At 42.0% G+C, this 15,793-nt stretch overlaps 1 protein-coding gene across 1 annotated transcript in view; it reads left to right on the plus strand.

Moving 5' to 3' along the window:
• EIF2B3 (eukaryotic translation initiation factor 2B subunit gamma) overlaps positions 1-15,793 on the plus strand; it is a 113,493-nt gene that overhangs the window by 93,671 nt on the left and 4,029 nt on the right. Inside the window, exon 11 of the mRNA XM_005894189.3 lies at positions 11,748-11,851. Within this exon, the coding sequence (XP_005894251.2) occupies positions 11,748-11,851 (104 nt within the window). The remainder of the gene's footprint in view (positions 1-11,747; positions 11,852-15,793) is intronic.

Here is a 15,793-nt window from a genome sequence, read left to right on the forward strand (position 1 = left end):
ATTACCAATGGTCTCCAGACTTTTTAGAAAGGAAACTTTTTCTTAAGATAAGCAGAAACTCATTGTTTAAAACTGGTAAAGGCACTGTTGTTTGGAATACAGTGGGGGAGGGGCACTTATCCTTCCTATGGAAGGTGCAAATTGATCTATAAAACAAATTTTAAAAACTACTCTTTGCAACCCCATGAGTTGTAACCTGCTAGGCTTCTCTGTCCTTGGGATTTTCCAGGCAAGAATACTGGACGGGGTTGCCATTTCCTTTTCCAGGGGATCTTCCCAACCCAGGGATCGAACTCTGGTCTCCTGCATTGCAGGCAGATTCTTTACCGTCTGAGCTACCAGGGAAGCCCCAAATCTTGACCACACCCCCCATGACATGTGGGATCTTAGTTTCCCAACCAGGGATCAAACCCTCACTCCCTGCATTGGAAGGCAGAGTCTTAACCATTGGACTGCCCTGGAGTTGTGGCTAAAACCACTAGGTGAGAGAATTCCCCGGCAGGCAGTGCAGTGGTTAGGACTCTGCATTTTTCACTGCCAGGGCCGGGGTTCGGTCTCTGGTCAGGGAACTAAGATCCTGCAAGCCACTCAGCTCGGCCAAAAAAAAAAAGCCAGTAGGCTAGGTCAGCCTGAGATTGATTCTACCTCTGACATCTGTTGATTTCTCTGTCCAGGAACTGATAGGAGGGAAGGATAGGGGAAGACTGTATGCCTGTGCTAAGTTGCTTCAGTTGTGTCCAGCTCTTTATGACCCTATGAACTCTAGCCCACCAGGCTCCTCTGTCCATGAGATTCTCCAGGCAGGAATACGGGAAGGGGTTGCCATGCCCTTCTCCAACGGAAAGATTATAAAGGCCAGTAAAAGCTGAACTACCTCTCACAACTGTCCTTGGAATTAAACGAAACATTTTGGGGAGAGGTACTACATAGGGATAGAGCTAAAGGTTAAGCCTTTGCTCTTTAGAAAGAGTGGCTGATGACAATTTTGTAAAGTAATTAGCCTCCAATTAAAATTAATTAATTTAAAAAAAAAAGAATGGCTGATGGAAGACGACAGAGACAGGGTGAAAAGGAAAAGTACTATAATATGTCCTCCCCCAAGCCTACAACCTGACGATTCCCAGAACCCTGGTGAATAGGCCTAAGTTTTCTGTTGGGAGTTTGGAAGAATCTTTGCTGGAGAATCTGACCAGCCCAAGAAGAAGAACCTGAATTTATTTACATAAGACATTTCTAACAGCCCAGTCAAATCACCCTATAGTTAAAATTATGGATGACAGATTCCATTCATGTACTGTTTTAAAATTCTTTCCTAAATATGAGGAGATAATCAAAGATTACCAGAGATCTAAAGAAAGCCTCTATCATGAAAGATACAGACCAAATCAAACAGAGAAAAAAGCAACTTAAAAAGAGACAGAGACTCTTCAGAGAGAGAAAGATGCTTTCAGACAACCTTTCATTTCAAAGAACAAGAAAGAAACTCTTAAGAAATTTGAAATATGGTAACAAAGAGGGAAAACCTCAGTAAAAAAAATAGGAAGATAAATTTGAAATTTCCCAAAAAGTAGGAGAAGGCAATGGCACCCCACTCTAGTACTCTTGCCTGGAAAATCCCATGGGCGGCGGAGCCTGGTAGGCTGCAGTCCATGGGGTCGCTAAGAGTCGGACATGGCTGAGCGACTTCACTTTCACTTTTCACTTTCATGCATTGGAGAAGGAAATGGCAACCCACTCCAGTACTCTTGCCTGGAGAATCCCAGGGATGGGGGAGCCTGGTTGGCTTCCATCTATGGGATGGCACAGAGTCGGACACGACTGAAGTGACTTAGCAGCAGCAGCAAAAAAAGATAAAAAGATGGAGCATATAAAAGAAATGATAGAAAGTAAGAGAGAAAGTCCAGGATGTCTAACATCTGAATAGGAGTTCCATAAAAAGAGAGTTGATAAATCGGAGGAGGAAATTATTTAAGAAATAATATAAGAAAATGTCCTAAAACTGAAAAATATGAATCTATAGAATGAAAGGGCCTACTAAGGGGCCAGCCCAATGGTAAAAATAAGCCCACATCATTGTAAAACTTCAGAACATCGGATACAAAGCATGCCACCAACTTACAAAGAGAAATAATAGGTCATAAACAACTAATCAGCAATCAGAATGGTTTTAGACTTATTACCAGTAGCAACAATGAAAACTTGAAGGTAATAGAACAATGCCTTCAAAAATCTGAAGGAAAATTAATTTCAACCTAGAATTCTGTACTCAAGCTGAGTGTTAGTCAAATGTGATAGTAGAATAGAGACATTTTCAGACATGAAAAGGTATGTCCCACCAAAATGAAAAGTAAACCAAAAGGAGACTGATGAGAAACAAGAGAATCTCACTCAGAAAAAGACAAAAAGAACTGTGGGATATGGGGACTTCCCTGGTGGTTCAGTGGTTAAGAACCCACCTTCCAATTCAGGGGACATGGATTCAGTCCCTGGTTGGGAAACTAAGATCCCATATGCCTCGGGGCAACTAAAACCCAACACAGCCAAAAATAAACATTGAAAAGAATCCATGGGAAGATAGTGAAGGCACATCCAAGGATGACTGCTATGCATGAAGCATAAAGGGAACAATTAGTCCAGAGTGGAATCCAGGATACACTTATACAGGAAGATGAAACTGATAAATACATATAAACATCTTGAAAAATTTAGATAATTGGCTAAAAAGTCAGGTTTGAATTAAAACAAAACAGATATTAACTCTGTTTTTAAAAAAAAAGTTGTACAATAAAGGAAAAGGCATCAAAGTTTGCTATGGTGGCTCAGTTTGCCCTGGTGGCTCAGTGGTAAAGAAATCTGCCTACCAACACAGGAGACACAGGTTCGATCCCTGATCCAAGAAGATACCACATGTGGCAAAACAACTAAGCTCATGGGCCACAACTATTGAGTCTATGCTCCAGAGCCTGGGAGCCACAACTGCTGAAGCTTGCATGCCTAGAGCCTGTGCTCTGCAACAAGAGAAGCCACCACAATGAGAAGCCTGTGCACTGCAACTAGAGAAAAGCCCAAGCAACAATGAAGACCCAACACAGCCAAAAAGAAAGAAAATTGTTAAAATAATTTTTAAAAAATGAATAAACAAACACTGATCATTAACCAAAATTTTGCTATAACTACATTGAAAGGATGAAAGGTAGGAAGGGAGAAAGGAAGCAGTGTCAGGAAGAAAAGAGAGCTAAACCTTCATCTTCCATTACGCAAAGCCTATTGACAATGCTTAAAACTGAAAAATTAAGTAGTGATTGTTGTTGTTTGGTCCCTAAGTTGTGTATGACTCTTTTGCGACTCCATGAGCTATATATACCACCAGACTCCTCTGTCCATGGAATTCTCCTGGCAAGAATATTAGAATGGGTTGCCATTTCCTTCTCCAAGGGATTTTCCCAACCCAAGTACCAAACCCACTTCTCATGTATTATCAGGCAGGTTCTTTACCACTGAGCTTCTAGGGAAGACCCCAGTTTCTGAGTAGAGGTTAGGAAAAGAGGTCAGACCCAGAGACCTCTTCCTGAATCACTGAGCTGTGTTCTCTGACATACTTTCCTGTCTCCATTTTTCTTTTTCTGCCAAATCCACGCTTTCAGCATTTTTTTATGGAGTAGAGCATGAACTTTGGGATCAGACTGCCAGATTGAATACTGGGTCTATCAGTTATTAGTCACTTAGGGGATTGGTTTTATGTCCTTGAGCCAAATTTTCTCACAATAAAATAGAATAAAAACCTAATTGCCTCAGAGGTTTACTAGGAATACTAAATGAATTAGTAGACATAAAGCAGTGAAAACAGCACTTGTCACAAAGAATGTTAGCTGCTATCACCATCATCTTCTTCATTACTTTATCTCACTTCACAGAGGTGGCATGTTCCCTGTGTTGTTGTCTGAAAGAATATCTGATCATATCCCTGTTCTATTCAAAAACTTTTGAAGAATCCATTCCATTATCTTTAGAATAAAGTTTCAATCCTTTGGAAGAATTTGAGAAGGATCAGTATATGTGCCTCTTTGTACATTTGGTAAAATTGTGCAGTGAAACCATCTGGTCCTGGACTTTTGTCTGTTGGGAGTTTTTTTTATTACAAGTTCTATTTCATTTCTAGTGATTGGTCTGTTCTAGTTATCTATTGCTCCTTGATTCAGTTTTAGAATGAAGTTTCAACTTCAAGGTTTCTCATGTTTTTCATGATCTAGCTCCAACACTGGGTCCTGGAATGTTAGAATGAAATGGGGTCTTAGAAATCATCCAGCTCAATTTCTGCATTTTTACAAGGAATAAATGGTAGTATCAATCCAGACTTTTTTCTTATTGTACCTGTGCTACTCCATGTCCCATTCCAGATTCCTGCATAAGACTGAAGATGTCACCATTCTCTTGAAAATCAGAACTACACTTGTATTTGTCCATTTGATCACTTAGTTCTAGAGTAGCTCATGAGGCTTTATAACTTCTACTCTCTGTCTCATCTTACCTCAGACCTTCCAGCAAAGAGAGTGCTATAACTTTCTTGTTTGCTTTAATTGGTAACCTCTCCCTCTTTCCCTGTGGATGGGCAGACAAAGGAGCAGCTGTTTAAAGCCCACTGTTAGTGTCCTGAATTGATATAAATAAACTTGGTGAGGAAACTAAGGCTTCCAGGGAACTCCAGTTTATTTATGAGAGAAATTCATAGAAAGACCTAGCATAATATCCCAGAGTCATATTTGGTGGAGGTATAATCTCGGATAGCCTAATAAGGCATCTAGCTGGGGAAACAGTAAAGGTGTAAATGGTGGCTGCTGCTGTTTTTGTAAAAAAAAAAAAAAAGTTTAAGTGAAGCTCTAGGTAGCCCACCTGGGGTTAATGACTTGGAAGGCCATTAGAGAATACCCAACCCTGCAGATTAGCTCTTCGTGATATGATCAGACATCTTGCATCCCATATGATCTTTTTTCCCATTATTTTCAGGTCATTTAGTTTTAATTACTTACAGTAAATTTAGGGAAGGTGATTAAATTGTAGTCATGTGAGACTTGATTACCCTGATGCTATTACATCTGGACTAAATGGCAGAGTAGGAGCATGAATTTGTCTAGAAAGGAGTTTCTCATATTCTTGGTCTGCTTGTCTCTGCCAGCAGTGGTTTGGACAGTGGCTTGAACACTTGCCTGAGGTCCTCAGGGTTTGAAGGATGCTAATAGAACCACCTTGGGAAATGTGTAGGCAAGACTGTGCAGAGAAGGCTTCTGCCTGTCTTTCTCATTTTCTGCCACTTCCAATTTATATGACAACTGATGCTCAGCAATCCAAAGTATGGTGAAAACTTAATTGTCAATCCCATGCTCTGCGTCTTTGATCTTCTGGTCTTGTTTAACACCTGCATTTCCTCCTAGTCCAAGGTGAATGACCCAAGCAGCAGTCTAGGGTAACACCTTCACATGCAGGCAGGCTGGGGAACCAGGATTTTACCTGGATTTCCCATGCTTTCTACAGGCAGCAAGTACAGCCCTCCAAACCAAACAATATGTTACTGTTTCACATTGTTACCCTGAGTGTCCTCTGTACCAACACTTAAACCACTTTCCTGCCCACTGAGCCCCTTACCTTTCCACTCCTCTTAGTCCTGACATTGACTTCGCCTGAATTGTCTCTTTCTAGAGATCTTTACCTGTAGAAATCCTACCCATATTTCAAGGTCCAATATGTATTCCAGCTGCTTCATGCAGTTTTCTTGAATTTTCCTAGCCAGATATTATCTCCCCCACCTCTATGTTCCTGGTGTAACCATCACTTATGCTTGTATGATATTTAATGCATCTTTCTTTTTTCCTCAACTAGACTATAATTTCTGCAGAAATACTTCTCATGTATCTTTGTATCCCTTAATTCACAGTACTATACTTTTCATATACTAGATACCTTGTGAGTATTTACTAAATGAAAAATAGAGATACCTGATTTAAGCCCTCCTACTATAATTGATGGATTTCTGTCAAGAGAGCCCTGTTTACTTCTAGAAAAGTAAAGTACTTACTTCTTGGAGTAAGTACTTAACTCCTTGAAACTCACCAAGATGAAAACAAAACCAGAGAAGGAAGCTTCATCTGTAATAAAACTAGATAACTGCCATGTACCCGTACACAGATTAGAGAGTATCTGCCAGACACAAAGGACACAAAGAAATTTAGGTCAAATCCAAAAAGAACACCAAGACTGGACCAGCATAAGGAACAGTGACATGGGCAGTCCAAAGGAGAAATGGTAAACATCACTTTTACAAAATCTCAGGGCACAGAGAAAGGAGAAAACCAGGCTGGTCTCATACTTTTCTATGACATTTGAGGCCAGAAGACAGTAAAACGACATTTGAGGCCAGAAGACAGTAAAACAACATTTAGAAAATTTGGAAGGGAAACAGTTGTGACTTAAGAATCCTATAGATAGTGAAGTTAGGGTTAAAGTATAAAATCATCAAAAATACTCCAAGGCTTAGGAGATGTGGTGCCCATGAACCCTCTAGAAAACTCTGCTTGAAGACATAATAAAAGCCAAATAGGTAATGAAACAAAATACTGATAAGTGGGTAGATTGAGTGTAAGTCTGTGGCAGTGATAGTTGCAAAAAGATCATAATTATTAAAAGAATTCTGTCCATGTTTCTTCAATAACACTTTTATATTAAAAAAAAAAAAGCAAATTATAAAACTTTGACAAGATCCCCTGGACTTAAGGGGCTCCTCAGGACTTTTGATTCATTCTCTATTTGAACCATTTGCACTAAACCCATCTTCTGAGAATACTCCAGCTTATTTCTTTTAAGATTGTTACATCTTGGAAACTCCTTGGGAGTCCAATGATTAGGACTCCATGCTTTCACTGTTGTGGGCCCAGATTCAATCCCTGGTTGGGGAACGAAGATCCTGCAAGTCATGTGGTATGACCAAAAAGATAATAATAATATATATATTTTTTAATTGTTACCTCTTTATTTTGATTCCCTCCCAAACCGTTCTTTTTCTTTTTCTTTGCCTCTGCTTAGGGAATATAATTCAATTTCTTAGGAGGGAGACATTTTTACCACTAAACCCTTGTGTAATGAAGGGAGACATAGAACTAAAAGGAAGAAATGTTCAGCCTACTCACTGGAGACAGTACATTTTACTTATTTATTTTTTGGCTGCACTGGGTCTTCAACGCTGGGCATGGACTTTCTCTAGTAGTAGAGAGTGGGGGCTACTCTTCGTTGCAGTGTGTGGGCTTCTCATTGTGTTGAATTCCCTTGTGGAGCACAGGATCTAGGCGCACAGGCTTAGTTGCCTCTCAGCATGTGGGATCTTCCCAGACCAGGAATCAAACCCACGTCCCCTGCATTGGAAGGCAGGTTCTTAACCACTGGACCACTAGGGACGTCCCCGAGACAGTACATATTAATCTATAGGACCGAAGGGCAAGAGTGACTAGAGACAGACAGAAAGTGAGATATTTTTACAAGTATTATATCTCATTACATGAATTAACCTGGGTAAATGTCACAGATATGATGTTGAAGGGGAAATAAGGAAGTTGCACTAGGATATATAGATATAGAGAATGATAGCATTTATATAAAATTTTTAAAATTTGCAGAAGAATACAATGTATCATTTACTATTATATGAAGTAAAAATGCTTAAGAACAATAAATATCAGAGTCAAACAGTAGTTACCTCTGGGAGGAGAGGGGGGGAAATGTGAACAAAGAAAATTGCTGTATTTTTGTATTATTTTTTGGAGGGTTCTTTATATTCTCTGTATTCTTCTCTGCTGTGCTGAGTGCTAAGTTGCTTCAGTCGTGTCCGACTCTTTGTGACTCTGTGGACTGTAGCCTGCCAGGCTCCTCTGTCCATGGGATTCTCCAGGCAAGAACACTGGAGTGGGTTGCCGTGCCCTCCTCCAGGGGATCTTCCCAACCTAGGGATCAAACCTGCGTCTCTTACATCTCCTGCATTGGCAGGCAGGTTCTTTACCACTAGTACCACCTGGGACTTATCTATGCCTGAAATATTTCATTGAAAATAATACATGATTCTTCTTCTAAAAGAAGACACCTGGACCAGAGCCCCTTGGGCCAAGGCAAGGAGCCTCTGGCATCTGGAGAGATATGGGCAACTCAGCCATAATCTTTGGACTGAAGCACCGGATGGCCTAGAGTGGACCTTTAGTCATATGCCTAAAAAGTTTTTCTCCCCCAAGGTTATGAATAAATTTAGCAAGCCTGCCAGCTAATCTCCAGAGAAGAACCTGCCTGTCCTCAGAGTTACTGAAAAGTTTCATGGCTCCTTGCCAAACACTGCCAGTCAGCAGCTGAGGCAGAAGCCTGTGGCACAGTGGAGGGTCACTTCCCACTGTGTAGGCTTGGGCACATGGCTTAATCTCTGTGAGCCCCAGTTTTTTGTGTAAAAATTAGAATAAATACCACCATTCCTGCAGGTTTGCTAAAAGGATTAAGTTACATAATGAATATAAAGTGCTTTGTGTAGTGACTGAGCTGTATTAGACATTACATTTATATAAGTTCCCTTCTGTCCTGAAATAAACTGAAAAAAGTCCTAACTAAAACCAGAAGAGGAATGAGAATTTGGAGGCATCCCTGATTCCCAGGTGAGGGCTTCTTCCTCATGCCATGTGCCATGATATGACATGGTATGCCTGGCTAAGCAATGATCTTACTATAGGCCTCTGTGTTTTTCTTATGGCCTCCTGTCCACTGAAGCTTTAGGGTTTTCAGGGTAATTTCCCAAGGCTTGCAGCTTTGCTTAAAGTTTGACAGCATTAAGAAGTGAGGGCTTCCCAGCTGGCACCAGTGGTAAAGAATCCACCTGCTAATGCAGGAGATGCAAGAGATGTGGGTTTAATCCCTGGGTTGGGAAGATCCCCTGGAATAGGAAATGGCAACCCACTCCAGTATTCTTGCCTGGAAAATTACATGGACAGAGGAGCCTGGAGGGCTACAGTCCACAGGGTCACAAGAGTCAGACATGACTTAGAAACTGTGCACACACACAAGGAGAAGTGAACATCAAAAGTCCATTAATCTTAGCCATCTCCAAGCAGATTCCTAGAGAACACAGCCAGGCGTCAGCACAGCAGAGTCCTTAGTACCCAGCTGAGAGCTTAAAGTAGAATGTAGAAGCTGTAGTTCTGGTATTGGACCGGGTCTTTTCATGAGCTGTATAGGAAGTCATCCCCCCTCCTACTTTAAGCACAAGGCAGTCTTTACTGTGGACTGGCAGCGTGGAGGGGGCTTGTTAGATATGGTAGTGTCTGTCCTTCCTCTCCAGCCTGAGCAAACACACATACTTGCAGTAAAATCCTTAACCTTGGAGTTCTTTTTCAACAGGGGGAAAGCTAAATTGGCTTAAAATTTTTCGAGAGTACCTCAGCCTTACTAATGAAGGTGACTTGTGACTGCAACAGTGATCATGGGAAACAATTGAAGAAACAAGTAGTAGAAAATAGTTTCATACTCACTAAGGCCTTTTTTCAGGTGTTCATCTCAAAGCCTTCCACAGATCCACTGACCAAGAGCTTCCACTTTTTCCCGATCACATCTGCAGATTTACTAGTGGTGGTTTATTTGTCTCAGAGGAACACAAACTAGATGAAACAAACAACAAAGCAATATGGGCGGTTCCTGAAGATCTCAGTGAGACCTGTAAAACATCAGAACCCACGCTCTCCATTGCTATAGAAATCTGACCTCAGTCATTCCAGACTCTTCTTCCAGAGATGGTTCCCACTTGTGTCCCAGATTCCAAAATAGTCATTTAGTACTCTCTGATTATGGCTGCTTGAGTTCCTGTTGGCTCTTTCTCGTTTACTGACTATGTTTACTTCTTGCCCAACTCCAGAGCATACTATATACTATATACTCTTTAACTACTGAGCAAGAAGCATCTCCTTACTCCCATTTTGAAAAAAGAAGTGAGACTTTTCAATGACAAACTAGAGGCCAGTTATAAACCTACTACTATACCTCAGAAGCCTCTGTGTCTGAAGCTTTCTGTATGCTTCCTTACTACTCTTTTGGGGTGAATTTTCACCCCAGGATCCGGAATCACCCTAACTGCTGATTGGATTGCTTTCTCTCAGGGAGGGCAAATTGAAAAGTTCTGGAAGGTCCCTTAATGCCCACCCACTGAGCATATCCTGAGTTTGAGCCAAAAAAACTAGTACTGGGACTTCCCTGGTGGACCAGGGGTTGAGACTCCATGCTTCTATTGTAGGAGGCATGGGTTTGATCCCTGGTTGAGAACTAAGATCCCACATGCCTCACCAAGCAGCCAAAAAAAAACCTAATATTTTCTCTGCCCATCTCTAGCCCACAGCAGAGTACTATGGCTTTGACCTTTGCCACTTTCTGACAAGCTTTAGCCTTCTAGGAGAATAAAGAAGGCTCTGAAATGCCATAAAATGCTAGAATTACTTTTTTGCATTTTACTAAAATTTTGGCACTTGGCAAGGATCTTTTTTATGACCTGTGGATGATAGTTTCAGTCCTTGGAATGGCCTCTTTTCCATCCCCCATGCCTCTTGGATTGCTTGAGGATTTTTCCTTAGTTGATGTTTTATTTTGTTTAAATGGACACTCAGACCGTTCCTACTTACCTCCTTCTCCCCTCCAGCTGCCCACTTCTGACTCTTTAGGGACTGAATATTCCCTTATTAGGATAGATCTCATTCCACAGAGCCATCTTGGCCCAGAAAAACAACTCAGCAGTCCCAGGCTTCCTCTAGTCTTCTCCCCTAATTTCTTTGTTTGACCATGCATGTATGGATTCTGGAGTCAGGCAGACTTAGTTTTGAAATTGCTACTTGGCAGTTAATGTGGTTTTAGGTAAATGATTTAACTTCTCTTAATCTGTCATCTCATCTGCAAAATTTGGTTATTTTATCAGAGGTAAAAATGATACTCCTAGAATCATCTAGGTAACTCACTTCTGTAATATATGTAGCCTGCTTAGCATAGTGCCTGGCCTGAAGTAGGTATGGAATAAATGCTAGTGAAGATTTTCAGAAGGACTTCCCCCCACCCCCACCCCCCATCCTCAGAAGCCAAGAGGATGCTTTTTAAACACATTCAAATGCTAAGAGCCAGTGGTGCTACTCTTGAGAGTGTGGCTTTAGGGTCTAGAGTAGTCTCTTATATAGCATGGAGTTGGCTTTTAAAATATCCTATTTTTCTAAATAATTATGGTTTTGATTAACCAGGGTCTGTGGTAAGAGCTGTGGGGTACCCATTATTTCTATAGCTTATCTCCTAGGAAGATTCACTGGATCTGAGCCTCCACTGAAATTTTTTATATATTCCCAGATGAGAGGCAGAAGCAATGGATCAGCCCAGGGGTCAGGGCCAGCTTCCACCCCCAGACCAAAGGAAGAGCAATTGGGTGGAATTTAGACCTCCAGGTCTGGGGTGCCTAAAGAACTGAAGTCATACTGTTTGTTCTTTGCAGGCTTTGGGTGAATATCATTATGAGCATATACAGACTCTGGACTTCTCTAAAGCCCAATCCTCTCTTGAGGCAGTCTATCTTCTAACATAATCATGTAACCATTAACTAGACTGGCCAGCTATTCCTAGCATATGGAGGAACCAGAACCTCCAACCCATAAGGGTGAGGATGGTGATGAGAGACATGGACACTCCCTAATTTGGCTACTGTGTTACAGAAGCAACATCCAGAGCAGCATCATCTGCAACGATGCCGTAATTGAGAAGGGAGCAGACATCAAGAACTGCCTAATTGGAAGTAGCCAGAGGATTGAAGCCAAAGGTAAACCAGAACCCAAATTACAATCACAGATACCATTGTTTTCATATCACACTAACAAAGATAATGCTCTGTGCTGATGAGAACTGGGGAACAAGCATATGCATACCCCACAGATGAAAACATATAAATTGATAAAAGCCATCTTAGGAGGGCAATTGACATCACTGTCAAATTTTTTAATTCTGACTTCACAGTTCCATCTTTGAAAATTTATCTTGTTAGATAAGTCTTCATATATATTTATGCAGCCTTACTACCAAAAAATTTAAAACATACCAGAAATATCTAATGACCCAGATTGGCACCAATACTTTAAGGTGGCTGTCAGGCATAAGAGAAAGGGGCCATTGATCAACAGAGGCTCTGGAACTATCTCTGGCAGCCTCCTGCAGTCCTTGGGTACTTCATCTGACCTGGTAATTAAGGGAGAGGAGTCCCATGGATTCTTGGCCTGGAAGAAGGTTAGTAGCTTCTTGAAAGCCATTGTCTCGGTGCCATCCTCAACTGCTTAGAGATGCTCTAGTGTTAGCTTGCTCTGCTCTGTAGCTATAGAAAGTCTGTGTAATGCTTAAAAGACATACAAACATCAGGGTTTTCCTGCTGGGCTGGGCAAATTGGAATGGTCCATAATTTGGCTGAGGATTTTTAACCAAAAAGTAGCCAAAGCTCAAGATCAGTAAAGAGGGCACATTGCTTTTCAGATTATTCCTTAAACCTAAACTAGGGTTGGGTAGGAGAGTTGCTGAAAGAACTAAATCCACCAGTTCTGAGTTTGTGGAAGCCACCTTTTCCTTCTCCCAGTAAGTAAAGGCCTTCTTCCGTTTTTCCTCCTTCCCTTTTATTTTTTAAAGTCATATACCTTTCCTGTGAGCTTTAGACTCAAAACAGACCTGGGTTCAGATCTCAGCTGTGCAAATCACTGGATGGGCACCAGGTTGTTTTTAATTTCTAGGCCTCAGATGTTTGAAACTAGAAAAACTGAGACAATAATAACTTATTTTGGAGGATCGTTGTGAGAACTAAATACAGTTAAATGTTATGAGGATTACACACAACTTCTGGAGCATACCATGGGGTTTAGAGCTCCACATATGTACCATGGTCTTGTGCCTCTCCGTGCTTTTGCACATGCCCTCTCTCTGTCTGAAATTCTTAATGATTCTGCCCAAGTGTTTTCTCTATAGAACCTTCCTGACTCTTTCCATGACTCCTCACAGTCAAACTGAGCATTCCTTCCTCCTCCACACCTTTGTCAATACCTTAATTAAAGCACATAGACAAATGGCAATTATCTATGAATCTATCTTCACTACTAGACTAAGAACCTCCGACCAAGGACTGACTTATTTCAATATGTGTCCCTAGCTCTCGGAACAGGTCCTAGTTTATAGTAGATGTGGGAAGTGTAGAGATGAGCAAATAAATTTTGGATCCCTTGGTAAAGGGAATTTGGGGGCATTTCAGGGCAGAGAGTTAGGGTTCCAAAAAAGACATTTGTGAGACAGTTGCAATTATCATGAGATCTCTTCTGACTTTTTTCCTAAACTTACGCTGATGAAAGAACCAAATGCAACACTGATAAATGAACTGAGGAGATGCTGCCTTTGCCTGAAACCACCCTTCAGCCTTATTTCTTCACTAGAGACTAGACATAACTCTTCTTCTCACTGCCTTTCCTCTCACATTTCAAGTACTTTCTTCCTCTACATGTGAGAATTGTCATTTCTGAAAGGCCTTTTCTGGGTGATACTAGTTTACCAATAAAGTTCTTTGTTGTAAGCAATATAAACTATCTCTGGGTGATTTAAACTGATAAAGAATTCATTGAAAAGATACTAGATAGCTCACAGCTCCACGATGGCTGCAGAATCAAGCTTAGAAAATGGGTCACAGCCACGATTTACCCTCCAGATCATTTTGGTGAGGACACTGCTGCCATCTTCACTGGATACTACACGCTTGCTCTGCTGCTCCAGCTGCCCAGCAGCCCCAAAGTGGAATCTCTCTGGTTCCTATATTTTTGTGTCACTAGTTCCCAGCTCATGGTTTCTGGTGGCTACACTAACAGGTCAAACCTAGGTTATCTGTCCATGCCCTTGCTGTGGGGAAGGCTGGCATTTTTAGTTCAGTCTGTGGGGGACAAACTCCACCTGGTATCTCACTAGAGAGCCTTTGAGCTGGAGTGTTGGTCAGTAGTGGCTCCCCAGCTGTTGGTACCTTCTGCCATGATCCCATGCAAGCTGAAGGTATGATCCTAGATGAGAGGGCTGGGACACCAGCTTGAACCCCAGGACAAGGGGCAAGGATGGCACTGCCTTCCTGGGGGGGGGGCGGTGTTGCACTGGCTTATGGCTATTGTATACAGCTTTAAAATGTTCTCTCGTGCACTGTCTTATTGGGTTCTCATGAAAGCCCTCTGAGGTAGGGATTCTTTATTGACCCATTTGGTAAAGTGGAAACTGAGACTTTGAAAGTTGAAATTTACCAAAAGTGGAGATCAGTCCTGGGTGTTCTTTGGAAGGAATGATGCTAAAGCTGAAACTCCAGTACTTAGGCCACCTCATGCTAAGAGTTGACTCATTGGAAAAGACTCTGATGCTGGGAGGGATTGGGGGCAAGAGGAGAAGGGGATGACAGAGGATGAGATGGCTGGATGGCATCACCGACTCGATGGACGTGAGTTTGAGTGAACTCCGGGAGTTGGTAATGGACAGGGAGGCTTGGCGTGCTGTGATTTATGGGGTCGCAAAGAGTCAGACACGACTGAGCGACTGAACTGAACTGAACTGAACACAGCTAGTACATAACACAACTGGGTCTTGAGCCTGAACTATTGACAGCCTCCAAAAAGACCAGAGGAAGAAGCCACTCCTGGCTTGCCTAGCAAAATTTAACAGTGATACTCTTTTTCTCCCTTTAGTCCATCTTTCCCCAACAGGTAGGAAAAATATATTTGGCCTCCATATCCTGGCTTTTTCTCTCCTCTTAGCTCTTTCTCCTGCTCAACATACCAGTTCACCCATACCTACCCTTGGCTTGAAGAGAAATTTGGTTTTTGATCATCTAGGGCCTATTGGTTGTTTCTTTAAAATAGAATTCAGAACCTCAGCCTATTCTCTGACTTTGTGGAAGGCCTTGGAACGGATCCTTCAAAAGCAGGATAGGATAATCCCATCCGCTCCCTGACTCCTCATTACATTTCTCTGTCCTTTTTGTTCTCTTCTATTTGGGTTTGTGGCCCCATGCAATGTTTCTTCTACCTCTTTCTTGCCTCTTTGCTTTGTAAATTAGCTCCTGCTCAGCAAAAAAGTAGAAATACCCAGTGCTTTCTTGTTTTAGTCCCTCCTAGAGCCAGGAGATGCTTCCTTTTGTTGTTTTTACAGGCATATTTGAATGTGTGAACTCCATTTGCCACTGCCCTGCAGGGTCATACCCGCCACCCCCCCCCCACCCCCACCCCCCGCCCCCGGCTTTCTTACATGCTGGAACCTGGAACCTCACAGTTTTCTCCTCCTTCCTCTCCCCACCTCCAACAAAGTCATAGTGTGCCTTTCTTTTCCTTTGCAAGGACCCCTCTTAGTTTTGTGTGCAGAAGGCATGAATGAATAATGAATGCCAGACAGTGAGGGTTTGAGGCACATCATCTACCATCAAGGAGCACAGGGCTAGGCTTGCCACACCCCTAAGATGTCACAGGCTGCAATGTCTCCTGCGCTTTCTGGTTCTAACTAACACTATGTGTCTCGTTAAGGGTCCTGAAGAAGGGGCCAGGGAAGTCTCTAAACTGGAGATCCCCAACATTTCTTACTCTGTCCTCTATGCTAGAGGGATCGCTGCAGCCAGCCCAGTAGTCAGTGCTTTCCTGCCACAGGTATTCCTGGACGTCAGCCTGTTCCCACTATCATTTTCTTTGAGGCTGAGCTATATTGAGAAAGCAAATTC

Source organism: Bos mutus, chromosome 3 (genome assembly GCF_027580195.1).
Source record: "Bos mutus isolate GX-2022 chromosome 3, NWIPB_WYAK_1.1, whole genome shotgun sequence".
In the NCBI taxonomy this organism is placed as follows: domain Eukaryota; kingdom Metazoa; phylum Chordata; class Mammalia; order Artiodactyla; family Bovidae; genus Bos; species Bos mutus.